This window comes from Convolutriloba macropyga, chromosome 12 (genome assembly GCF_964194025.1).
Source record: "Convolutriloba macropyga chromosome 12, txConMacr16.3, whole genome shotgun sequence".
NCBI lineage: Eukaryota > Metazoa > Xenacoelomorpha > Acoela > Convolutidae > Convolutriloba > Convolutriloba macropyga.
The window spans coordinates 8,001,030-8,028,842 of record NC_134479.1 but is presented as its reverse complement, the minus strand read 5'-3'; the positions used below and the strand labels follow the sequence as shown (position 1 = coordinate 8,028,842).

At 39.7% G+C, this 27,813-nt stretch overlaps 1 protein-coding gene across 2 annotated transcripts; it reads right to left on the bottom strand.

Moving 5' to 3' along the window:
* Positions 1–955: 955 nt before the first annotated feature.
* LOC142351188 (uncharacterized) lies at positions 956–27,813 on the bottom strand. Of its 2 annotated transcripts, none has more exons than XM_075403309.1 (5): positions 27,115–27,813; positions 24,594–24,779; positions 23,715–23,916; positions 18,724–19,019; positions 956–1,605 (listed from the first exon to the last, which is right to left on the bottom strand). In XM_075403309.1, exons 1-5 carry the CDS (start codon positions 27,248–27,250, stop codon positions 1,406–1,408), a joined length of 1,020 nt encoding a protein of 339 aa, XP_075259424.1. In that variant the 5' UTR covers positions 27,251–27,813; the 3' UTR covers positions 956–1,405. The 2 variants fall into 2 exon arrangements, with proteins under 2 accessions (XP_075259424.1, XP_075259423.1); XM_075403308.1 differs by lacking the exon at positions 956–1,605 and adding an exon at positions 3,481–3,691 and having other exon boundaries at positions 27,115–27,811.

Sequence of the window (27,813 nt, the reverse complement as noted above, 5' to 3'; positions counted from 1 at the left end):
CAAGGAGCCGCAATTCAAATGGCCGCAATTCAACTTAATCAAATGCATGAGACAAACTCAAAAACTATAACTCAAAAGCATAGTTATAATCATATAGTTATTATCATAGTTTCAGAGCCTTTTAATTGAAATCTTACGCAGAACAAGTTCTGCAACTTGATATAAATTCATGTACATTGAAAACGCATGTATTTTTAATTACGATCAAAACAGATAGCGAGAGAGAGCGAGAGAGAGAGAGAGAGAGAGAGAGAGAGAGAGAGAGAGACGCGAGATAATTGGCTCTTGAGCAAATAGAAGCGCGAAAGCGCGGGTAATTATGTACGCTATGCGCATATCAAAACCAGGCGGCATTTTAATATGGCGATAACCAGGGCAGACAGAATTTTTTTATGCCCAGACCGCAAACCGAATTAACAAATTCATGTTCAGACGAAAGTAAGTTGATGACTCATCTTGTCTTACTAAAATCATACTAAACAGTGAAATCTCGGACCTGAACATAGTAATGGCCCGCCTAAAAACCATTATGTTTTTTTTTCTGGTCCAGTACTGAATCTCTCTGACGATGCGCTTCGGGAGATAAAATTAATGTTTTGAAAATTTTCTATAATTGTTTTTGAAGATCATTAAATCAAAAATATAGATGAGCGAGGTTGGAACATTATGTGCGAGCCTCCTTTTTCTCCTTACTATCACCCTCGTCCACACAAGCTTACGATTCTAATTTTGATACAAGGATATTCAAAAATGGTGGCATTCTCCAATAAACTTACTCGTTTGAACCATACGTTTTCCGCCACGGTGATATTAATCATTTGTTTTATTTTGTGCATTAAGAGTGAAAAATTGTATTCTTGTTTGCCCAGATGTAACATTGGGCATCTAAGCATTTAGCTCCAATATTTTCATCTTTAATTATTGGAATAAAATCTGTTAACTCAAACAAGCAAAATTCCAGTTATAAGAATTAAATTCGAGGTTTGCAAATTATGTATTAATATGGTAATTAAAATAATGAAAGTAGTCGAAATTATTAAGATACTGGGATCTTTTCCGTTTGAGCGCCCCCGGTACTTTATGCACCCCCAGTTACAGGGCACGTGTCATTACATAGTAAATACCTATGTAAAAATATGACACGTGCGTCCAGGGGTGCAATTAATATGCATCCACTAAGCTGGGGGGGGGGGGGGCACAAACGGAAAGATCCAGATACTGACAAGAAGTTAGAACGAACAAGCGCAGAAGTACAATACTTTGTGCATAGATGTCACGTACAAGCAATTTTCAAAATGTAAATATTCACTTTTGAAATCAAAGTGGGCAAATTTAGATTTTGTAACAAAGTTTTGTTTATTAGCATTACATGACCGTTTACGCACTGAAATTGTTTTTTGCTGTGTTATTTTTCAAAGACATATTCAGTTAGTTTTTTGTCAGTTGGGACTCGGCAGTCCTCTGGTTCGTATCCTCTCAAGTATCTACACTTCCTCACATCTTCCCATGTCTTCTTCAGTCGAAGTGTCTCTTCTGTCTCTTTTACATACCCCATGAAGACTACAGCCTCGAATAGATTGTTGAACTGTTTCATTGACGTTTTACCTGTCAATAAAAAATCGTCTCATTACTTATGGAAAAACGGATCTATTCTGTCCCCCCGCGCCCAGTGTTTCTTAACCCCCCCCCCCCCCCCCCCCCCGGAAACGGCTGCTCTCCTATCAAAGTCAAGGAAAACTTTACACCGCCCAGTTCGTTTCAGCGGTTTCAAATCTGTCCGGATATTGTATTTTTGAAGTTAACTTTTGTGAACTGTATTATCCGCTATACTGTAGATTACCGTTGCATTACTTGTTGCACAATTACTCTTGATAACTAATTGCTCAGCTTTGCTGTATAACAAACTTGTTTCTCTCAGAATAACAAAATAGTTCAAATTGAAACAATCAAATTGTTGTTGAGTTTTGGTTAATAACTCAAGTTATAAACCGAATTTAGGAATTCTATTTCCAACAAATTGTAGCCTTGTAAATTGGTTATACTTCTACCAAGTTTCAGCTTTCTGCTGCAAAGATTACAGAAAGGGGCCGAATTACTGTAACTATAACTGAATGAGAATAATAATTTTCTAATTTTTATGTTAGCAAGTCTCTATTGGTTTCAATAACACCAATGTTGAACTAGAGTAGGCTTCGTTAAGGCCAGTAAGAGCAACTGACTATGTGCTTTGCATAAAGTTTCTCTTACTTAGGAACTTTGTTCCTCAGAAAGAAAGTTTTGAGAATATCAAAGTTAATTCTCTTTTCAACAGTCAAAGTAAAGTTAAAACTGTACAATCACTAATATGATCTACAGAAACAAGACGCGATAACAACTATTTTACCGCTCAAGGAAAAGTGCTTCAATACGCACTTTATGTCAGTTCAATATGACCAAAATTGCAAATCTCAACTGATTTTTGGTAGTTTTTCAAGCTCCTTTTATGCTGCTAGTCAAGTGGATTTACATGTCTAATTCAACTGTTGATAGGTTGTAGATAAAAATGTCGACAAAATGTGAACACTTTTCCATAACGTCACTTTTTCAGTGTAAATTTGATGTCATGGGAAATTTGTTAACCATGTAGAAGTTTTGTCGAAATTTCTCTATCAATAACTGGTTGATTCGCAATCCAATCGCAAAGAATCTGTTGCAATACTGTTAAGTCGTAGTATTGTTTTGCTGGTGGCATTCTCGAATGGTGGCATTCTCGAATAAACTTACTCGGTTAAGTATACGTTTTCCGCCGTGAGGTATCCATTACTATTCCACGGTGATAATAAACATCAGTTTTATTTTGCGCACTAAAAGTGACAAATTGTATTTTTGTTTGCCCAGATGTAACATTCGGCATCTATGTAGTTATCAGGTACCGTTAAAAACAAGAATAAATCTTTTTAAATCACTAATTTTGTCTCATTTAGATTTTAGTGCGATTTTTTTTCAAAATTTACCATCTTACTCTATTGACAAAATTAACAAACAGATAAACTGGGGCATAAAAATTGCTTTATGAAAACCAAATAGGATACTACCAGAGATCTACTTCTGGAGACTCAAAATCTTAAAGCAGAGCAAACTATTAATTAATATGGTAATCTTTTCCGTTTGTGCGCCCCCGGTACTTTAAACACCCTCATTTACAGGGCACGTGTCATTACATAGTAAATCCCTATGTAAAAAAATGACACGTGCGTCCGGGGGGTGCAATTAATATGCACCCACTAAGCTGGGGGGGCAGAAACGGAACAGATCCAGAGACTGACAAGAAGTTTGAACGATTGGAAAAAGCGCAGAAGTACAATGATTTGTGCATAGATGTCACGTATAAGCAATTTTCAAAATGTGAATATTCACTTTTGAAATCAAAGCGGGCAAATTTAGCTTTTGTAACAAAGTTTTGTTTATTAGCATTACATGACCGTTTACGCACTGAAATTTTTTTTGCTGTGTTATTTTTCAAAGACATATTCAGTTAGTTTTTTGTCAGTTAGGACTCGACAGTCCTCTGGTTCGTATCCTCTCAAGTATCTACACTTTCTGACATCTTCCCACGTCTTCTTCAGTCGAAGTGTCTCTTCTGTCTCTTTTACATACCCCATGAAGACTACAGCCTCGAATAGATTGTTGAACTGTTTCATTGACGTTTTACCTGTCAATAAAAAATCGTCTCATTACTTATGGAAAAACGGATCTATTCTGTCCCCCCGCGCCCAGTGTTTCTTAACCCCCCCCCCCCCCCCCGGAAACGGCTGCTCTCCTATCAAAGTCAAGGAAAACTTTACACCGCCCAGTTCGTTTCAGCGGTTTCAAATCTGTCCGGATATTGTATTTTTGAAGTTAACTTTTGTGAACTGTATTATCCGCTATACTGTAGATTACCGTTGCATTACTTGTTGCACAATTACTCTTGATAACTAATTGCTCAGCTTTGCTGTATAACAAACTTGTTTCTCTCAGAATAACAAAATAATTCAAATTGTAACAATCAAATTGTTGTTGTTGTTGAGTTTTGGTTATTAACTCAAGTTATAAACCGAATTTAGGAATTCTATTTCCAACAAATTGTAGCCTTATAAATTGGTTATACTTCTACCAAGTTTCAGCTTTCTGCTACAAAGATTACAGAAAGGGGCCGAATTACTGTAACTATAACTGAATGAGAATAATAATTTTCTAATTTTTATGTTAGCAAGTCTCTCTATTGGTTTCAATAACACCAATGTTGAACTAGAGTAGGCTTCGTTAAGGCCAGTAAGAGCAACTGACTATGTGCTTTGCATAAAGTTTCTCTTACTTAGGAACTTTGTTCCTCAGAAAGAAAGTTTTGAGAATCTCAAAGTTAATTCTCTTTTCAACAGTCAAAGTAAAGTTAAAACTGTACAATCACTAATATGATCTACAGAAACAAGACACGATAACAACTATTTTACCGCTCAAGGAAAAGTGCTTCAATACGCACTTTATGTCAGTTCAATATGACCAAAATTGCAAATCTCAACTGATTTTTGGTAGTTTTTCAAGCTCCTTTTATGCTGCTAGTCAAGTGGATTTACATGTCAAATTCAACTGTTGATTGGTTGTAGATAATAATGTCGACAAAATTTGAACACTTTTCCATAACGTCACTTTTTCAGTGTAAAATTGATGTCATGGGAAATTTGTTAACCATGTAGAAGTTTTGTCGAAAATTCTCTATCAATAACAGGTTGATTCGCAATCCAATCGCAAAGAATCTGTTGCAATACTGTTAAGTCGTAGTATTGTTTTGCTGGTGGTTGAGGTAGTTCGAGTTTGGGTTATAGTTTAACTTCATGAATGACGATTTGTACCAATAATAATTGCTAAATATAAATGTCGAACAAAATGAACGTATGACTTCGATAGAATGTAGCATTAAATTTCGCTTGTCACGCTATTCTAGCTTCAATGCTCGAAATGACCTTGAAGCGCTTTTCAATTTGGTGATTGAGTTAGTAAGCTCAGCCGCCACATCGCCGGCCCTGTTTTCCATCGCGAAAACATCTTTTCCAGGTAGTACTGGGGCGAGTTTCACTACTGGTCTCTTTTACACTCCGTCGCTCGTTCGAACTATCGCTGATCGAATCACACCGTCAGACCCATCGATGGTCTCCGCGACTCAACCTAGATTGTAATATTTACGTTTATCACTGTCTTCGATCAACCAAACGAGATCGCCTTCTTTAAGGATTTCGTTCGACGTAGATCGCCATTTCTGTCGATTATTCAGAGTTGGCAGATATTCTTTCCGAAATCTGTCCCATATGAGATTTGCATAGGTTTGAGTTTGTCGAAAGAGCTTTCGATGATCAACAAATTCTTCTGCGCATGGTAGATAGGGTAAGCAAACGTTCCTGTTGCCGAGAAAGAAGTGATTGGGGTCAATGCCTCTAAGTCATTAACATCTGAATTGACTGGAGTCAAAGGTCTTGCGTTCAAAGTCTGCTCAACAATACACATTGTTGTTGAAAGGACGTCCTCCGCAACTGATCTGTTCCCCAACACTGCATACATTGCTTTCTTGCAACTTCTCACCAACCGTTCCCATACTCCTCCAAAGTGAGGTGCTGCGGGTGGGTTGAACTTCCATCTGATTCCTCGTTGAACTTGATGTTCTTCGATCCCTTCTTTGGTCCATGCCGCAACGTACTCTTCAAACTCTTTCAGCTTCAAAAAAGTTTGTTCCGTTGTCACTGATGATTGTATTCGGTTTGCCTCTTCGAGCAATAAATCTCATTATTGCATTGAGACAACTATCGGTGTCCAACTTGGGTACAACTTCTATGTGCATGGCTCTCATAGTCAGACAAGTAAAGAGACAAAACCATCGCTTTTCATTTCTTCGCCCAATTTTCACAATGAAAGGGCCAAAGTAGTCGACTCCAACATTTGTGAAAGCTGTTGAGGCATCTAACCGTTCTTCGGGTAGATCTGCCATTACTGGTGCTAGCGTTTGTGCTCTGCGTTTTCTGCAGGTAACGCACTTGTTCTTGATTGTTTGTAAGGCGTTGCCTATGCCTAGGATCCAAATCTTTTGCTGAACAATGTTTCTTACATGCTCAGTGCCCTCGTGTTGGTTGTCCTTGTGCTCGTTTCGCAAGACTAATTCAACCGCATGATGTTTCCAATGTAGCAAAATTGGATGCTTTGCATTGAAGTCCAATCGACTTTTGCCTATTCTGCTTTTGGCTCGAATAAGCCCTTCTCCATCTAGGACACTTGAAGTTACTGAATCGTTCCCACTGAATAACAGCCCTCTTCTCTTCAGCCTGTATCATGAATACCGATGAGGGTATATTCTTTTCATCTGATGCAAAGATTAGGTTCACTTGCTCCGGCCACTCACTTTCTGGTCGTTTTAACCAGGCCGGCCCAGTGAGCCACTCACTTCTCTTGAGTTCCTCAATGTTGATTGCTCTGGTGCCAATGTCCGCTGGGTTGTTGATACCGCTCATATGTTTCCACTGTGCAACATCAGTTGTATCTAGTATCTCAGCCACTCGATTGGCCACAAACACTTGTTGCTTACGATGGGAACTGTGTATCCACTGCAATACTGTAGTTGAGTCTAACCAAAAACTGCAACTATTTATCTTCATTTCATGTTCCTTGACTACCTGCTCTTTCAACCTCACTGCCATGACTGCCGCTTGCAATTCCAATCGCGGTATAGAAAGATGCCTCATCGGTGCCACTCTGCATTCTCCAATGACAAATGCTAAGTCAGCTGAGTATTCTTTTGGCTGTGAACGTAGATAGGCCACTGCACACATCGTGTCTTCGGATGCGTCAGCAAACACATGAAGTTCGGCTTTATCCCTCTCTCTGTTGAAGTGTCTTCTATCGATGCTTGTTTCAGCCACTATTGGAAGTTGTTCTTTCCATCTAAGGAATTCTTCTTCATCACTAGGCTCCACTTCGTTGTCCCAATGTTGCCCATTCTTAGTCCAGATGCCTTTCAGAAGTCGTCTCATGTGAACACTGAACGGAGCAAACAATCCGATCGGGTCGAATACTGAAGATACCAGTGATAGAATCTTCCTCTGAGTTATAGGTGCTTCAAGTTCCTTGTTTGTACCTCTGCACACTTGAAGGCTATCATCAGTAACGGTCCATTGTAGTCCTAGCAGTGAGGATCCCTCCGTATTGGATTCCACTTCGACTTCGTTCGCGTTGTTGATTGATTTCAAGTCTTCTGGGATTGCTTTGGTAACTGCATCGTTGTTGCTTATCCACTTCTTCAATTCAAATCCATGCGGTGACAGAAGAGGTTGTAGTTGATCGAAGACTTCAATTGCTTCTTCCGGGGTTTTTACTGATTTGATGAAATCGTCCATGTAGAAGTTGTTTTGTATTGCCTTTGTTGAAATCGGATACTCCTTTTCGTTATCCAGTCCCACTCGCTTGAGCGCATAGTTTGCACAAGTTGGATAAATTTTAGCTCCAAATACATGATGCTGACATTCGTATATCTGTACAGGTTCGTTATTTCTTGGACGCCATAAGAACCTCAAGCAACTTCTATCCTGCTCGGGAACTTGCACTTGTAGAAACATCGATTCGATGTCAGCAGTTAGGGCTATTGTTTCTTCACGGAATCTGAATATTGTTCCAATCAAGCCATGTAGCAGATCAGGTCCTGCTAGTAGCTTATCAATTAGGCATAATTCTTTGTACTTTGAAGCAGCATTGCAAACGCGTCTTACTTTGCCAGGCTTGTTCGCGTTTAGCACTGGATGGTGTGGCAAATATCATTTTTTCCCGAAGGTGCCCTTCACTTCGGACTCGTCCAATATCTTTACGAATTCTTTTACTACATCTGTATCTATTGACTGTTGATACAAATTCTTCAGGTTTGGGTCCCTTTGTAATCTGCGCTCCTGTGAGTAAAGCTAACCCAAGGCTGAGCTGTAGTTGTTCGGTAGGTTTGGCTCTGATTCACTCCACAGCATTCCAACTTCGTACTGCTCGCCTGTAAACTTCGTCGTACTCTCTAGCATCTTCTGTGCCTGCATTTTTTTCTTTGACTGACTGACGACATTGATTTTGGAAGCATAGGTTTCTATGTCCCACCAGGTTTGGATTTCCTCAGCCACTTTCACATCTTCGGTGAAGGCGAAATGACAAACATTTTGTCTTCTTTTGACCGTCATGGGTTCATTGACTACCCATCCTAGCCCTGTGAGAACGGCAAAAGATTCACTTTGCGTTCCTATTTTATAGTCCGATGGGCGTTGTAGCTCATAAGCATCTTGACCAAGGATGATGCCAACTTCCATCAAGTTGAAGCTTTTGTTGGCAAAACACTCATATGATTGGAGCTTTGCTTCAGCTTGTTGTAGTTGTAGTTTGTGTTTCCCAAGGAGATTGACGGGTGTGCAAACGCTTCGATTGAATACACCTTTGAATGTAGTCCCTTTTTTTGAGAGGAATCTTTTCGGTCTTCAGATCCTTCGTTCCGTGTATGCCAGCCTTGGGCTCTTAATTTCTCTTGCACACTTTGATCGATGAATGAAACCGTTGATCCACTACCGAGAAAAACATATGTGTTCAGCCTGTTGCCACCGCTCTGTATTGAGACAGGAACTATCTGAAGAAAGCTAGTAACTTCGTTAGTCTGGTTGATTGTTGCTGCGCTTACGTTGACTGCGTGATTGCCCTCGTGCATTTGGTTTTCTGAGTGTAGCAATCGGTTGTGCTTCGTGATGCATCCACTGATGCCTCACGCATTGACTTTACAATCTTTGATTGCATGTCCTTTGCCTAGACATCCGTAATATAAGCGTTGCTTCCTCAGTGCTGCGTACCGATCATTCACACTCATGTTCCTGAATAGTGGACAGTCCCATATTTTATGAGTGCCATCAGCTAGTGGACAGTGATCACTTTCCGTTTGCTTCGTTTCTTTGACGTCCGAACTTGCACTGAAGTTTGATGTTTTCGAGAACCGTTTGTCTCTATTTGTACTTCTCGGCCTTCTTCTCTTCGCTCTCCCTTGAAAGCTGAAAACCCTTCGTGCACAAATGCTATCCTAGATAGCCACTTTTCAAACATAATCAGATCAGGCCAATCTTCATCTTTATCATCAACATAGAACCACCACTTCTCTTTGAGAACTTGAGGTAGTTTATCTACTGCCATATACAGTGTCGAGCTTGATTGCAGATCACCAATCTGCTTGTACTCCTTGAGCACATTCACAAAGTTCGAAACAATAACTGAGAAACTGATCAGATCTGTTGAGTCGTGAGGTTTCAACTGACTTGCTTTGCGAAGACTCTCCAGTTGTGCATCAATGATGACATGAGGCCTTCCAAACTTCCTTTCCAGAATGCTCCATGCAGCACCATAGAATTGTCCAGAATAGCCCATTCCAGAGATTGCTGACCTTGCCTTGCCTGTCAGTAGAGTCTTCAGATGGCTCATCTTCTCTGAGTCTGGTATTGGCCGTTGATCCACTGTAGCAATGAGCATACTAGACCACTCCGGCCATTCGAGAGGGTTTCCGTCGAAGTTGTTCAACTTCAGCTTTGGTAGGTTACTGCTACCTGCGTACCCAGTGTTGTATCGTAGACCAGCTCTGGGGGAAACGTCCCGGTCTTCAACACTTGAGGATTGGACTCGTGAACTACGATATCGTGAGAAGTGACTTTGCCTGTTCACTTCAGGGGTTACTTCGAAGCGAGCTTTTGATCGATCTGGTGTTAGAAGGTTGTCCATTCTGCTGGCCCAGTCTGAGACATCTCCCTTCTTTGGGGTCCAGTTGAAGGGTGATTTGTCTCCAGCACCATTTGATTGGGAACAAGCATCATCGTTCTCTAATGCTGTTCTCTGCACTTTGCGCACTAGCTCGCGCTCTTCCTCCAGTAGTTTATGCTTGGTTTCCAGTTGCTTCATTTGCATTTCTAGCTCTAGCTTCCTCCGCTCGAACTGTGCCTGTTCTAGTTGCATTTTTGTTTCGAATTCAACATCGAATTTCTTCATTCTTTGCTGAATGCGCCTTTGCTTTGCGCAAGATGTTTCCGCCTTTCTTTCTCGCCTTTGCTTTGCTGAAGGTCGCTTTTGCTTTGCTGAAGATGTTTCCGCAACGTTCTCCGTATCTTGGCCGCTTGCTGTTGCTCCATTTTGCACTGTTTGAGCAACTGGGTTGTCCGTTGGGTAGTTGTTATTGCTCTCGCTGTCGTTCACTGCTTGAGTTGTGTTGCTTTGCTTTGCATTCATTGCTGGTTGCGCGCCTTTGCTTATATATGCAAGCCAATGGTAGTCCAAACTTGCTTTGCACTTTCTTGCTTCTTTCAGATGTTCTTGAAGGAAATTAGCTTGATAGGGCACAAGCTTGTTTCAACGCTGCAGTTGCTTGGGTATTTCTTCCTCTAGAAGGTGAACAGTATGTTGTTGGAGGACCCTTAGTTTGTGGGGTCGATCTGAATCTTCAATTATTTTATAGCCAATCCCTGTTTTAGTATTGACTTCTTCCAATAAATCTTGGAAGTTCTTGTCGTACCTTTGAGCTGATGATTTAAGCTCCTCTCTGCTGGTTTTGCTGGGATTGCCTGGTTGCTTTTTGCTTTGCTTGTTCCTTTTAAGCGAGGTCAACTCTTCAACGTGTTTTGTGAATTGCACTCGCACCTTTCGCCCTGCCTCACTGGCGTTGCGCTGTTGATTCGTTTGAATTTCTTTGGGGGGTGCCTTTTGCACTCTCTTCATCAGATTGGACAGCAGTTTGCCTTCCACTGTCCGGGTCGGCGGTTCAAATGTAGCGGCTGCTCTCCTATCAAAGTCAAGGAAAACTTTACACCGCCCAGTTCGTTTCAGCGGTTTCAAATCTGTCCGGATATTGTATTTTTGCAGTAAACTTTTGTGAACTGTATTATCCGCTATACTGTAGATTACCATTGCATTACTTGTTGCACAATTACTCTGGATAACTAATTGCTCAGCTTTGCTGTATAACAAACTTGTTTCTCTCAAAATAACAAAATAGTTCAAATTGAAACAATCAAATTTTTGTTGAGTTTTGGTTAATAACTCAAGTTATAAACCGAATTTAGGAATTCTATTTCCAACAAATTGTAGCTTTGTAAATTAGCTATACTTCTACAAATTTTCAGCTTTCTGCTACAAAGATTACAGAAAGGGGCCGAATTACTGTAACAACAACTGAACGAGAATAATAATTTTCTAATTTTTATGTTAGCAAGTCTCTCTATTGGTTTCAATAACACCAATGTTGAACTAGAGTAGGCTTCGTTAAAGCCAGTAAGAGCAACTGACTATGCGCTTTGCATAAAGTTTCTCTTACTTAGGAACTTTGTTCCTCAGTAAGAAAGTTTTGAGAATATCAAAGTTCATTCTCTTTTCAACAGTCAAAGTAAAGTTAAAACTGTACAATCAATAATATGATCTACTGAAACAAGACACGATAACAACTAATTTACCGCTCAAGAAAAAGTGCTTCAATACGCACTTTATGTCAGTTTAATATGACCAAAATTGCAAATTTCAACTGATTTTTGGTAGTTTTTCAAGCTCCTTTTATGCTGCTAGTCAAGTGGATTTACATGTCAAATTCAACTGTTGATTTGTTGTAGACAATAATGTCAACAGAATGTGAACACTTTTCCATAACGTCACTTTTTCAGTTTAAATTTGATGTCATGGGAAATTTGTTAACCATGTAGAAGTTTTGTCGAATATTCTTTATCAATAACAGGTTGATTCGCAATCCAATCGCAAAGAATCTGATGCAATACTGTTAAGTCGTAGTTTTGTTTTGCTGGTGGTTGAGGTAGTTCGAGTTTGGGTTATAGTTTAACTTCATGAATGACGATTTGTACCAATAAGAGTTGCTAAATATAAATGTTGAACAAAATGAACAAATCTGTATGACTTCGATAGAATGTAGCATTAAATTTCGCTTGTCACGCTATTCTAGCTTCAATGCTCGAAATGACCTTGAAGCGTTATTCATTTTGGTGATTGAGTTAGTAAGCTCAGCCGCCACACCCCCCGTTACAAATTATATGTTGTTATATAGCACCTTACTATGTAAAAAATTAGCATGTGCGCCTGGGGATCGTAAAAGATATAAACCCACTAAGCTGGGGGGGGGGGGGGGGCAAACAGAATAGATCCGAAGAAACCTTCTTGGACATGTCCAGATTTTGGCTCTGATTAAATGCAACTTGCGAAAAAAACAGTTTTCATGCAGAGGCCGAGAACACCTTTCTTTCATGCCATTCACTCTATTCATACTGTGGTTTTTATCACTGTTCTATTCTATAATGTGCGCTTTTGTAGAGTGGGTTATTCTGAGTTCCCGGGGTGATCCTTCTTAGATACCATATCTCTGACTATATATGGTTCCATCCAAGTCTAAGCGAAATTTCTTGCATGATCTTGATATGGTTTCTAAGAAGCCGATGATTCTGGGTATGTTTTTCAAATTTTGATAATTTTCTCACAGTTCGAACATTTTATGATCTTGGATATGATCTCATGTTGAGATGCCAGACCGAAAGTCGATATGTTCAGACCGAAATGAACGCACAAGGGGGCTGTCGTGCGTTCAAAATTACACCAACGTTATTTCATAATGTTCATAATTTAATAAACGTTATATGGTGTCTTTAGATATCATATCCAAAACCATAATGATTTCTTAGATATATATCTAAGAAATCATTATGGTTTTGGATATGGTATCTACGACGCCATATATCGTTTATTAAATTATGAACATTATGATTTAACGTTGTCTTGGGTCACGTACATAAAACTAGCAGGCTCATTAGGGGTATATAGGGAAAAATCCAGCCAAGGTCTGACAACAAAATTGGTGTTAGAAGGTTGAGAGAGTACAACCTAATGTAAATTGTGCATAAGATAAGCTTGACATAGCTTGACAAGAAGCTCTACTTGTTCAACGTATACTTGGCTATAGAAATGAAGCCTTGAGGAACAAGAAAGAACGTGAGAACGGGTTATAAGAGATTCCCAAGATCAAGAGCTTAAGACTTGTTGGTTTAAATGGGTAGTGTTGGGTTATGGACTTTCGCAAGCGGAATAAAAAGCGTTTTTAACTAAGTAAAAGAATTAATTTCTCAAAAATGAGAGAATAACAAAATGATATTTTACAGTAGAATTTAGAGATTTACAGGAGAGATCTAATTATAAGATCAAGATGGTGATTTGAATTTGGGGATGAAAAAGGACTCAAAAATCAGCTGTATATATACCCATTATCAGTGTAAAAAAGTCAAGATACAAAACTAATCTTAGCACCGTGATTTACAGTGGGGGTCGCAAGGGATACCCAATATGGTTTGCTTCTGCAAATCAGTCGCAAAGGGAACCATAAATGGAATGCATTTGCACTTTTCTAAGAATTCATTCACACTTCCGGAGATATCATCATCATTTAATACGTGCTGGGAAGATTTTACATCAATTAATCTAACTCTAATAATAGTTATCTAGATTCACCAATTTGAACCGAATATTGATTCTCAGCACCATTTCTTGACGATTCATTTATATAATTTCTTTGATCAAAATCAAATTGCTTGTCTTTCTAATCTGGTAAGTCAAACTTTCTTTCTAATTCTCACTAAGTTTAAGACTATAGTTTGATCGAAATTCTAACACCCCCACTCAGACTTGAGCTGATTGCGTATAGTCTGTTCCCATCAAAACTGCTCTGAATGTTTCCACTTTCGAAACGGGTAAGGACTTTGTGAAGATGTCCGCTGCCATTTTGTCTGTAGGAACGTAATGAATTGAAATAGTCCCATCCTCTGTTTTGTCCCGGATGAAGTGAAACTTTGTTTCGATGTGCTTGCTCCTTTTGTGCATGACTGGGTTTTGGCAGAGTCTGATACAACTTTGGTTGTCTTCTCCAATTGCTATTGGACGTTTCTGTTGGATGCCAAAATCCTCTAGAAGTTGTTTCAGGTAGAGTGCTTCCTGAACTGCTGCTGCCATGCCCTGATATTCTGCTTCTGATGAAGAAAGAGCAACTGTGGCCTGCTTCTTGACACCCCAGCTGAGTGCTGCGCCACGTCCGTTGAGCTTGAAGTAATAGCCCGTTGTTGATTTTCTGTCGTTCACGTCTCCAGACCAGTCTGCATCACTTTCCCCCACTAAATCATAACTAGCCTCTTTTGTGTAAGTAAGTTTTAAACCTTTTGAACTTTGAAGATATCGCAGAAGTCGTTTTCCGCACATCCAGTGTTGATTGGTAGGTGCATTCATGTGTCTGGACAGAATGTTGACTGTGAACATGATGTCTGGCCTCGTCTGTTTGGCCAGATACAGAAGTGATCCAACCAAGCTTCTGTAGATCCTCTGGTTCACTTCTTCGTCTCCGTTCTGTGCTGTCTGAAATTTCAAATTCAAATCAGCTGGAGTTCTTGAGGGTTTGCATTGATCCATTTGAAACCGCTCAAGCATTGTTTCTATGTAGCCTTCTTGGTCGACTGTGACTTTGCCCTCTTCTCGTCTGATTCTTAGACCCAGAAACCAGTGTAGTCTCCCTCTGTCTTCCATGTGAAAGGTTGCTTCTAGTGCCTTCTTGACATCAGAGACCACTGTCATACTTCTTGATGCTACTATGATGTCGTCAACCCAGACCAAGATGAAGGTGCGATCCTCTGCTTCTGATCTTGCGAACAAGCAGTGATCGTTCCTGCTTCTGGTGAACCCCTGTCTCAGTAGGAATCTTGCCAGCTCTTTGTACCAGTTGTTAGCAGCCTGTTTCAAACCATAAATTGATTTATTTAGTCGACATACTATTTTCTCCCCATCTGATCCGCGTTTTACAAACTCCTGTGGCTGTTCCAGATACACTTCTTCCTCGATTGGTGAGTGCAGGAAAGCAGTCTTGACATCAAATTGGTGCATCACATGGCCTTGCTTCGCTGATAGCTGAAGTAGAATCCTGAATGTCTCTGGCTTACAGGTAGGCGCAAAAGTCTCAAAGTAGTCCAGTCCTTCCACTTGTTTGAAGCCTTTCGCCACATAGCGCGCTTTGTATTTGTCCACTTGACCACTGGGTCCCAATTTCACTTTGTAAACCCATTTGCCCGGTATGACGTCCCTGTCTGTGGGTGGTCTCACTAGCTTCCAAGTCTCGTTGTCTTGGAGTGCCTTGACCTCGTCCTTCATTTCCCGGTGCCACTGGTCCCAATCGTCACCTTGCTTGGCTTCGTAGACTGTTTTGGGTTCCACATAGTCGCTTTCAGTCACAGCAAGATGGGTCCTGACTTCTCCAAAAAATTGCGGAACATTCCTTGCTCGTGTCCCTCGTCTGGGCTCTGCTCTGTCCGCGTGTTCCAGTGCATCTTCATTGAAGCCAACTGTCACTAACTGTGAGAAGTCTTCTGTGTCACTGTCTTCCAGTGAATCTGAGTCTCTGTGACTCCCTCTTGTTGCAGTAGATCCTTCATCTAGTGCTGTTTCTCCAACATCCGAGGCCTCTTGTCTCAGTGTTGTTTCTTGAGTATTCACGCTCCCTGCGTCATGCCACTCCTCCTTTATTGCAGTAGATGTGTCCTGTCGTTCTCTGTTGTCATCGTCTTGATGACCATCATCTGGGTGCCAGATTCCCAGTTCCGACCCATCATCTAGTAGGTCCGCCGTTTCTTTGTTGTCAGGGATTGAGCCCACTTCAGACTCCTTGATGATCACATCTCGAACTGCCATCACCTTGCGTGTGTTGGGTATGTACACCAGGTATCCGTTTTCTCCTTCAGTGTAACCCACAAACTTTCCTTCCAGTGCCTTGGGTTCAAGTTTGCTGACTTCTCTGTCCCTCTTCCTCATGAAGACTGTGCAACCAAAAATAGATAATATACTAATTGGAAGCTTAGGTTTTACACCTCTCATCAGCTCTGCTGGGCATTTTTCTTCTCCTCGTCTCACAACCAAGTTTCTGATCCTTGCTGCGTGAAGAATTGCTGCTCCCCACATCATCTTTGGAAGTCCTGAGTCAATGAGCAAACATCTTGCCATCTCCAGCAGTGTCCTGTTGCACCTCTCAGCTAACCCATTCTGTTGTGGCGTCTCTGGTATGGTCTTTTCCTGTAGAATGCCTGCATCCAAGCAGTACGTCTTGAACTGCTCTGAGAGAAGCTCCTTCGCATTGTCTTGCCTCAGCTTCTTGGGCGTCCCCACACTGAGAACAAATTTCTTCAGGCTGGCCAGTGCTTCACTCTTTGCCTTAAGCAAGTCCACAAACACAAACTTCGTGTACTGGTCTGCAAACACAATGCAGAACCGGAACCCTGGCAGTGACTCTACTCTGAAAGGTCCCATCACGTCTGTGAATACCCTCTCCAGCTTCTCTTCTGCTTGGGTCTCTGCCACTCTTGGTACTGGAGTCTTTGTGATCTTGGCCAATGCACACACATTGCATACATCATCGAGTTCCCCCACTGTCTCTGGTGCATTCCTGACCACATCCGTTTGATTCAAATGACCCAATCGTCTGTGCCACTTCCTTGCACTGTCAAGTTTCACGCTGTTGGAACTCATCTTGAATTCTAGAACGCTGCAGGGTAAGTAAAATAAATTATTTTCTTGTGTTAGTTTTACCCGAGTTCCCTTCTGGAGTTTCATGCAGCTGTTTCTTCTCTCGAAAGTGAAGCTATGTCCCCACTCCGTGCATCTTGAGACTGATAGGAGGTTTGAAGAATAGTCCGGCACACACAGAACATTTTTGAGTTCGCATTGGAATTCCCCTTTGTTTGAGGGTATGCTGATCCTCACACAGCCTCTGCCCACCACTCTGGAAGCCTCTCCGTTGGGATTTCTGACCACTGATTGAATGGGCACAAAGTCCAGAAACGCATCGATGTTCGTCACTATGTGATCTGTACAACCACTGTCCACTAGCATGCCTGCTGTCTTCCACTGGGTAAAAGCTGCCCAGCATTCCTCGTCTGGTGTAGCCAATGTTGGACCCATTGCCACTGACTCATGTTTGCCTCCATCTCTTTGTCTCTTGCATGCCCTGTCTAGGTGACCCTTCTCACCACACTTGCTGCATTGTGCTGTCTCCTTCTTCCTGCAGTCCTTGGCAAAGTGTCCAGGGATCCCACACACAAAGCAGTTTCCTTTCTTGGGTCCCTTCTTGAAGTCACGCTTCACTGCCAGTGCCACTGAACCACTTTGTCCCTTGTGTCTCTGCACCGTGCTCTCATGAAAGTTCTGCAGCCTTTTTCTCAACTCTGTGAAGTTCGTTGCCGGGTTGAAGCTTTCCTGTATTACAAAACTTTCATACCTCATTGGCAGACCATTGAGGACCAAGGCGTTGAAGAGGGTCTCTGAGACTGCTTCCCCTGCTTCTTGTAGCCTTGTGAGCAACTCCTGTCCTCTGATGAAGAAGCTGTCCAAATCCTCAGAATCCTCGAGCTGCAACCGAGCAAGCTGTGCCACTAAAGTCACCACTGTCGGCGTCTCCACACTCTGAAATCTCTCTTGCAAAAGCTTCCAAGCCTTTGCTCCATCTCCAATGCCATCATCTCCCACGCAGTCATGTCTCATCAGCATGAGGGTTGTTGCATCTAGAGTCAGTGCCAGATGGCACCACACATTGTTCCGTTTCTCCTTGATGTCTGCAACTTCTTTCTCATATGCATCCTTCAGCACCTTGTGGTTCTTCTGCTCATCATTGGTTGCCCCATTGGCCAGTGGCGCAGGCTCATTGGGTTGCTCCTCTGTCCCCAGTAGTGATTTGTAGAGTCCCTTCGTCTGCATTATCGCCACAAATCTTGTGCTCCAGATTGGAAAGTCCTGTGCCTTTCCTGTGTAGGTCAGCAGCTTCACTGTCTGTTGATCCATTGAAGTTTGAGCAGGCAAAACAATTGTGAAAAGAAAAGGTATTAAGCAGAAAAGGATTATGACTGTCAACAACAAATTAGTTTTGTTTTGGAAATTAATTTTATGACTTAAAAAATTGCTGGGCCCATAACCTGTTGGGTTATGGACTTTCGCAAGCGGAATAAAAAGCGTTTTTAACTAAGTAAAAGAATTAATTTCTCAAAAATGAGAGAATAACAAAATGATATTTTACAGTAGAATTTAGAGATTTACAGGAGAGATCTGATTATAAGATCAAGATGGTGATTTGAATTTGGGGATGAAAAAGGACTCAAAAATCAGCTGTATATATACCCATTATCAGTGTGAAAAAGTCAAGATACAAAACTAATCTTAGCACCGTGATTTATAGTGGGGGTCGCAAGGGATACCCAATATGGTTTGCTTCTGCAAATCAGTCGCAAAGGGAACCATAAATGGAATGCATTTGCACTTTTCTAAGAATTCATTCACACTTCCGGAGATATCATCATCATTTAATACGTGCTGGGAAGATTTTACATCAATTAATCTAACTCTAATAATAGTTATCTAGATTCACCAATTTGAACCGAATATTGATTCTCAGCACCATTTCTTGACGATTCATTTATATAATTTCTTTGATCAAAATCAAATTGCTTGTCTTTCTAATCTGGTAAGTCAAACTTTCTTTCTAATTCTCACTAAGTTTAAGACTATAGTTTGATCGAAATTCTAACAGGTAGCTCACTAGGCTTGCAAGTAAGAGATGCTGGTTCGAATCCCCTTAACATTTGCTCACACCAGAAAATGGAAGCTTACCTAGGAGCCTCGCTTTAGCTGAAAACTTTTGTTCCGTTTTTTCCTGCATCTGGGCCAGTCTTTTCCTGTACCTCGCTGCCAGAGTCAAAGACACCTGCTTGAACTTTGCAATCAACTTTCTCCTTCTCTGTTTTCTGTTTTTCTCAATTCTCTCGTCCAATGACATGTCCTCTTCTTGGTATATCATCAACAAGCTCTTTTTCGATTGTTCAATGTGTTTCTGTTTCTGTTCACGCTTTGCAGCTTCCATTAGACTGTTTGCTTTTAGTTTTTCAATGTTCGCGTGAACACGTTGGCTAAAACGATTGCCAATAAATTTACACAAATTTACAACAAGTTTTCTAAACAAAAGTTCAAAATTTTTCAGACGTTGATTCCATTTTGGTCATTTTCAGGAAGTACGAAAAAAAAATTTTATGTTTACAAAAACTACCATGTTTAGAAGTCGACAAACGGTAGATCGTGACTTCTGTTCGTCCCGACAATATCTGATCATGCGTAGTTTTCAAAAAGTAATGTCAACCAAATTGACCAACTATCAACATCTTTTCAGTATAGGAAAAATTGTTCCCCCTCAGAGGCTTCCTGGATGATTATTTGTTTAGCTTTCAGTTTATTAGATGGGCCTTTCATTCATTTTTTTTCCAGTTATACAAACCAATTTGAAAGCCAACATTGCAAACAAATAAGATAAAAGACTAGACAAAGTCTAATAATATCTCAGTTTGTTTGCAATGAGCTGGGAGTTAAAACTAAAGACTGAAGTGAAATACCACAGAAACAAATGTTTACTACTTATTCACAAGAGATTTCCAGAGTACAATGAATTGCTAGGTTGCACAAGTGGGTGAAACATAAAACCCGCAAATTTTACAAATCAAAACAAATCAGAAGTCATCAATCAATGAAAACAAATTAGGGAAATAAAGCTTGTGCTTGAACACTCCGGGCCGCGCGCATGAGGGTAAAACTGTATACTCTTGTTGTATTTTACAATTTAGGTTTTCAACAATCAAGTTTACATTATTTTTTTGCTGATCTGTAATTTCAAGGTTGTTTTGTAATATCGAAGCTGTAAAGATGATCTGTTGTCATAATTGAGGGCATTTTGGCTTCCTTAGTGTGTGTGTGTGCGTGTAAACTTGTTGTACACTCTTCCGGGGCGGCACATACACCGGCTATATGTTGGTGAAAGTTGGTGATCATACGTTTGCATCGACGTTTTCATTTGATGCGGTGTAATTGGAATACTGTGTTGTTGAATGACAAGGATGTGTGAACGTAGCTATTAGGCTTCATGGGTGCTGTGAAAGTTGACGTTTTATCAAAAATTGTTGGCCGCATATACTGTAAAGTCTGTTGGTGTGAAGGCTCTCGATAAAACTATGTGGATTGGAATACGGAGTATGTAGCTTTTGTGAAACAGACGAATAGGACAAAATAGTTAAAAAAAGTGAAAAAATAGTGACTGATGATGAATGTTATCGTTGAGGGTAAAGAAACACTTTGAGCTGAAATTCGCGTAGTTCTAGGGAAGTTAAGGATTTAAGGACGCTAAAATTCTCTTCTTTTCTCAGTTTCACCACTTTGTTGACTTCTTCATTTGCTCGATTGATTGCAGTTGTGTAGAATTGAACATTTGATGCGCTGACGTTGGACATGATGATAATGGACCTTTAAAGCCAATATGTTGTGTGAAATTTAAACTTTAATGGTTTCGAGTACTTTGTGAAACTTTAGCTAATTTAACCACTGGTCTGTTCAGCACTCCAGTTGATGTCTTGATTTCGAAGGATCGTGCTTGTCCGACCATTCTTTTGTGGCGTTTCGCAATTCGACCCGTTGGCCAAATACCTCTTGGAGTGAACTCATGAAATAACCAGACTAAATCGCCTTCTCCCAATTCCTCTGATTCTGTTCTCCCGTTTTGGGTGGCTGATAAGATCTGATGTGTACTTCTTTTGCAAACGTCTTCAAAAATGATCTAGTAATTTTTGTGTATAAGAAGACTCTTTTTTACTAAATGTTCGGATTGTTGATGTCAGCGGTGCAAAAAGGCTGTAAGGGAGTCTTTATAAAAAATCATTAGGTGTTAATGCTTCTTCGTCGTTTGTGTCTGAGGAGACATATGTAATTGGCCTGGAGTTGAGAAGTCTTTCAGTCTCGGCTATAATAGTCTGAAAAATTCCAGCCTTTAATTGTTGGCTGCCTAAAATTATGAGCAAACTGCGTTTAGCAGACTGAATTAGCCTTTCCCATATCCCATCATAGTGAGGGGCTAGAGGTGGATACACTTTCCATGTAATAATTTGCTGCTGTTAATGGGACTTGATGTAGTTGTTGTCAACACTGGTTTTGTTAAGATCAATGGGCCGTCTCCAAAGTCATTTAACATTTCAAAAAAATGTAAGAGCTCCGCGCCGAATTTGTTTCTTCTGAATGACCAAATTCTGTTATCCAAGCTAATCTTTGCAATAAAAATTTTGTTCAGAAAAAAAATCTTGATGGATATTTCAATTCTGATTATGCTTATCTCTGGAGCCTTTATTTTGATGCATAGGAAAGAAAAATCCGAAGCAAAATAAAACGTACAAAGTCCGTTTGAACTACTTCACAAACAGCCCCCACAAAATAAAATTACGCCGTTCTGACCAATTTGATAATTTGATGGGCAGAGCACCTGAGAGACTGATGATGCTCTTTAAAACTACACCGCAACTTGAAATGGTGTCATTATTCAGATGTTCTTTACGGTTCTCTCGCAGGACAAAAAAAACAAACAGGTAAGTTCAAATCTCAATAAAAATGCCAACACGACCCCAAAATGATCAAAAACTTTTCTTTGAGAGCCACTACATTGATTATTGTATCGTACCTTAATTATCGTACCTTACTACTTATTCACTTGAGATATCCAGAATACAATGAATTGCTAAGTTGCACAAATGGGTGAAACATAAAACCCGCAAATTTTACAAATCAAAACAAATCAGAAGTCATCAATCAATGAAAACAAATTAGGGAAATAAAGCTTGTGCTTGAACACTCCGGGCCGCGCGCATGAGGGTAAAACTGTATACTCTTGTTGTATTTTACAATTTAGGTTTTCAACAATCAAGTTTACATTATTTTTTTGCTGATCTGTAATTTCAAGGTTGTTTTGTAATATCGAAGCTGTAAAGATGATCTGTTGTCATAATTGAGGGCATTTTGGCTTCCTTAGTGTGTGTGTGTGCGTGTAAACTTGTTGTACACTCTTCCGGGGCGGCACATACACCGGCTATATGTTGGTGAAAGTTGGTGATCATACGTTTGTATCAACGTTTTCATTTGATGCGTTGTAATTGGAATACTGTGTTCTTGAATGAAAAGGATGTGTGAACGTAGTTATTGGGCTTCATGGGTGCTGTGAAAGTTGACGTTTTATCAAAAATTGTTGGCCGCATATACTGTAAAGTCTGTTGGTGTGAAGGCTCTCGATAAAACTATGTGGATTGGAATCCGGAGTATGTAGCTTTTGTGAAACAGACGAATAGGACAAAATAGTTAAAAACAGTGACAAAATAGTGACTGATGATGAATGTTATCGTTGAGGGTAAAGAAACACTTTGAGCTGAAATTCGCGTAGTTCTAGGGAAGTTAAGGATTTAAGGACGCTAAAATTCTCTTCGTTTCTCAGTTTCACCACTTTGTTGACTTCTTCATGTGCTCGATTGATTGCAATTCTGTAGAATTGAACATTTGACGCGCTGACGTTGGACATGATGATAATGGACCTTTACAGTCAATATGTTGCTTGAAACTTAAACTTTGATGGTTTCAAGTACTGTGTAAAACTTTAGCTAATTTAACCGCTGGTCTGTTCAGCACTCCAGTTGACGTCTTGATTTCAAAGGATTGTGCTCGTCCGACCATTACATTGTGGAATTTCGAAATTCAACCCGTTGGCCAAATACTTCTCGGAGTGAACTCAAGAAATAACCAGACTAAATTGCCTTCTCTCAATTCCTCTGATTCTGTTCTCCACTTTGGGTGGCTGATAAGATCTGATGTGTACTCTTTTTGCAAACGTCTCCAAAAATGATCTGGTAATGTTTGTGTGTAAGAAAACTCCTTTTTACTAAATGTTCGGCTGGTTCATGTCAACGGTGCAAAAGGGCTGTAAGGGCGTCTTTATTAAAAAATCATTTGGTGTTAATGCTTCTTCGTCGTTTGTGTCTGGGGAGACATATGTAATTGGCCTGGAGTTGAGGAGTCCTTGAGTCTCGGCAACAATAGTCTGAAAAAATTCGGCCTTCAATTGTAGGCTGCCTAAAATTATGAGCAAAGTGCGTTTAGCAGACTGAGTTAGCCTTTCCCATATCCCACCGAAGTGAGGGGCTTGAGGTGGATACAATTTCGATGTAATATTTTGCTGCTTTAACTGCGACTTGATGTAGTTGTTGTCAACACGGATTTTGTTAAGCTCAATGGGCCGTCTCCAAAGTCATTTAACTCTTCAAAAAGTGTAAGAGCTCCGCGCCGAATTCTTTTCTTCTGAATGACCAAAATTCTGTTATCCAAGCTAATCTTTGCAATAAAATTTTTATTCAGAAAAAAAATCTTGTTGGATATTTCTGGTCTGATTATGCTTATCTCTGGAGCCTTTATTTTGATGCATGCGAAAGAAAAATCCGAAGCAAAGTAAAAAAAAGTACAAAGTCCGTGTGAACTACTTCACAAACTGCCCCCCCCCCCCCCAATATAAAATTACGCCGTTCTGACCAATTTGATAATTGAATGCGCAGAGCACCTGAGAGACTGATAATGCTCTTTAAAACTACACTGCAACTCGAAATGGTTTCAGTATTCAGATTTTCTTTACGGCTCTCTCGCAGGACAAAAAAACAAACAGGTAAGTTCAAATCTCAATTAAAATGCCAACACGACACGACCCCAAAATGATCAAAAAATTTTGTTTGAGAGCCACTATATTGATCATTGTATCGTACCTTAAGTTCCTGAGTTCTACCAAATCCTGAATGGAATCCACATTCATTGACAAGCCCTGACTCCTCCTCTCTTGTTCCACTCTCAACTGTTTGTATTGACCAATCATGGCTTCGAAACTCTTTGAGTTGATCTGTTCTCTCTGCTCTTCATTCAGTTCAACTGGTCGCTCTTTTAACTCTCGCATCTTCTTCAGTTTTTCGCCTAAAAATAATAATTATTTATTTCTGCTTAATCGCAGTGGAGCAGCATTAGGCTTTTTAGTCTGCATTAACAGTAGCTTGTTTTCAGCTGTCTCTTTCCTGTTATTCCCGCATCTCAGACTGCTCATTTAGTGAGCATGGATGCTCTTTTTCGGTGACTATAACCACTTTTTTTTGCGTCTGAGACTTTCACCTGGTACCATTATAGACGATAGATTGCTAATTGTCGAAAACCGACAAATCTCAAGAACAGTTTGTGAATAATACATATCATTTTCTGAGGTCACTGGCATCAGCTCGACCTAGAAGGCACTATTCTCGACCCAAAAGATATGAAAAGACAGTGCTTTCCATGTGGCGTTTTCACTCTTGCACAATGAAACCTCTACCGGCCCAGATTGTGGCTCAGAAAACTGGAATTATGCGAGTTATATTTAAAGAACGACTTTTTCATATAAGATTGAGCAGTTTTTTTGCTCTTTTTATCTACAAATTATCTACAAAATAAGGGCTAATTCTGGCAGAAAAGAGGGCTATCTTGTGAAATTCTGGAACATATCTGGCAAAATTATGCATAATCTTGCAAGATAACCAACCATTCGAAATCGACTGGGAAACTTAGACCCGGGAAATAAGTCACAGTCCAGCCACGTTCCAATCAATTGATCTGAAACTGACCAGATATGACTGGAAGAGTCAATTGTCTCTCAATGTGATGATCCAGTGCCTCTTTGTGTTTCCTGTGTTCCTTCAGAATAGCCCACACACTCTTGGCTGATTTCTTCTGCCGCCGCCTTCCACCAGATCCACCCCAGATAACATCCACATCTGAGACACTCGCCAAGGCCTCTTCCTCAAGGTCCCCTAGGCATGTGCATATATATATATATATATATATATATATATATATATATATATATATATATATGTATATATATATATACATATATATATATATATATATATATATATATATATATGTATATATATATATATATATATATATATATGCTATCACCTCTTCTATAAGCTACCAGCTAATAATAAAATATTAATAATGAATTTTTCCAAAGACTGAAAATGCGGTCAAAGTTTATATTCAGCAAACTTAACAACCTTTCGAGCGAACACCATTCGAACACCATGCAGACGGTGGTGGTCAAGTAATCTGATAGGAAAGGGAGCCGAATTCAGAAAATGAGGCAAAGTAACGATTATTATTAAAGTATGTACAATCAAGTTCAATCAATTTAAAAGGCATCAATAATTAAAATAGAAAGTTCGAATTTTCGGAAAGATGAGTTTATGCTCCTGTTTTTTCAGAGTTTTTTCTTTTAAAACCAATTTATTGCTCTTGTTGCTGGGAGCCATTTCAAGCGCCGGGAAGGGCTTCTGCTGGCTCTGCCTGTTTTTACTCTTTTTCTTGGTCTTCTTGGCTAGCCGCGTAGAAGTTGATTAGTTCGTTGTATTTCAATGCGTGGTAAGATATCAAAATTTTTTTTCAAATTAAAAAAGTCGTTCATTAAGAAAAAATTATTTAAGAAGTAATAAATATTGAGAGTGGGAAAAGTAGATAAAAAAATAAATGAACAAATAAAAATTGGGCTGCACTCGCCTCGCGTCAGGGATTGAATTACTGAGCCTCATTTGATCAGAGAATTAAAGGGCTGCGCTAGTCGTAAAAAATGTAATTAGTGTAACTTTGTTCATGAAGGCAAGCGTTAAGACGCGTTAAAATCAATTGAGGGAAGGAAACGTTTTGAAGAATGAAGTAAAGTACAGAAGGAATAATAAGTTAAAAGTGCTATGGTAACCTAAACCTTAAAACCACTGAACCAAACCGCGCATAGCACTGTATTATTTCGTAAGTTGTATAACTTTGGTAAAGATATCAGTGGAGTGAATGTGAAAAACGGAGAACATTTTCTAGGTTTAAAATGATGTTAATCGATTAACATTCTTCAGTAGATAAATTGCTGTTGTTTTCCTTGTGTTTTTCACAGCTAAGCCCCGAATTTACTATATGAGCGGCTGTCTTAGCTGTTCGGTTAGAAAATGAGGCAAAGTAAGCCAAAAATTTTTAAGATACCGGTATTTTAGGTTGCCCTTGGCGGGCCTGTGGGCGCGCTTCACGCGCGTCACGGCTTCGCCGCAACCGGCCCGCGGTTTCTGGATTACATCCCACAGCGGATGAGAGGCACGGCGATGGATAGCGGTCCGCTGTGGCCCGTACCCACCAGATGTCTGAAAACTGACGCATTCTTGTTTCTTTAGTGCATTGGAATACATTATGCATGAAAATACTATGCGCAGTCTTGATTGTTATGGTTAACAATGTATTATTTCTGATAGATTACATAACTATTACATAACTTTTGGCTTGCTTTTATGTCGGCTTGCTTTTACTTCGGCTTACTTTGCATTCACTGCAGACATTTAGTTTTTCGAGTGGTCTCTCTCTTGAGCAAACAATTGAGGAATCTCTTTCCAGTGATCACAACGGAAAGTCAAAAATTATTACTCATGATTTATGACTGCATAACCGTAGAAATGAGCTCTGACAGTTTTTTATGATAGACAAAAAACACTACCAGAATTAGTTGAGGAGATCTTCCTTGTCACATATAAACAAATCCCGAATGTTGTTAAACGATTTATGTAGCCCCTTTTTCTTGCACCATATTATCGATATCAAAATGTTTTGTCCAGCACATATATTGAAAAATGATCGTACCCTGTTCTTAATTTTTCATTTACTGTTTGATGTTAATTGTTTACTTTTTCTCAAGATTTTCAGTTTAATAGTGCTGTTTAGCAATTTTGAGACTTCTGCTGTTATGAAGTTATTAACCTTCTCGTCTCAGAATTTTTGCCAATAACTTAGACAACTCATAAATATGTAGTTCTCTAATGTTGCCTATTTGAAATTTTTCTCTTTCATCTTAGCAAGACTTCGAGGCCGTGATACCAAATCTACAGTACGAGCCAGTGCCACTGCCAGATAAAAATTTGGCCCGATTTTCCTCTTAAATCTACAAAAGATCTTAAGACATATAAGAAGAGCCTTACGATGTGGAATATGGCGAGAGAAGAACCATTATACTAATTAGTAATTATATAATGTCTTTGTCCCTTGTCACCAAGCTCCATAAATTAGCTCGATTTTAAGTAAAGGGGAGCTGGCTCGTAATGTACTCACCAGTGGTTTTCGGTCGGGACAGTTTCCTCACTGCCTGTGACCCTGGCCGGTTGTCTGGGTGTACATCAACCACAGTCACACTTGTTCTCTCCCTCGAAATGGGTCCAAAAGTCACTGACCTCTGAACTCTCTCCATTTGAACCCAAAATCACCCTGTCTGTCGCTGGTTACAGTTGGACTGAAGTTTTTCAGTGGTTGGAAGTTGATTGCAGAGTGGAAATGATTTATTTTGACGTTGTTTTTATTAAACAATTTCTTTTCAGGTAATCTGGGTTCATTAGATTATGAGATTACAAAATAAATTCAGTCAAGTCTGGGATGCGTAGGATAATGAAGGGTAGCGAAAGTATCAAATAAATCTAGTTAATTACAAATTAAATACAAAGTTGCCCAATTTTTCAAAAAAAAACCGAAGCCAATTTTTCAACAAATAATTTTTTTAAAATAAACCGAATTTTTTTTTTGTCCTTCAATCTATCTCAAATTTTAAAGATACAAAGAGCCCTTTTAGAGGTTTCACCGAATAACTAATTATTGTCAAAAATAACAAATAGTTTCTTTTAACTTGTCAAAGTTTTCACCAAAATGAAACCAAATTTGAAATCAAGTTTTACGCTCGAATTTACGGCAAAATACGTAAGCCATTATAATCTACCAATTTTCAAATGACTGAAGAGAAAGATTTTTGAAGCTATTTTA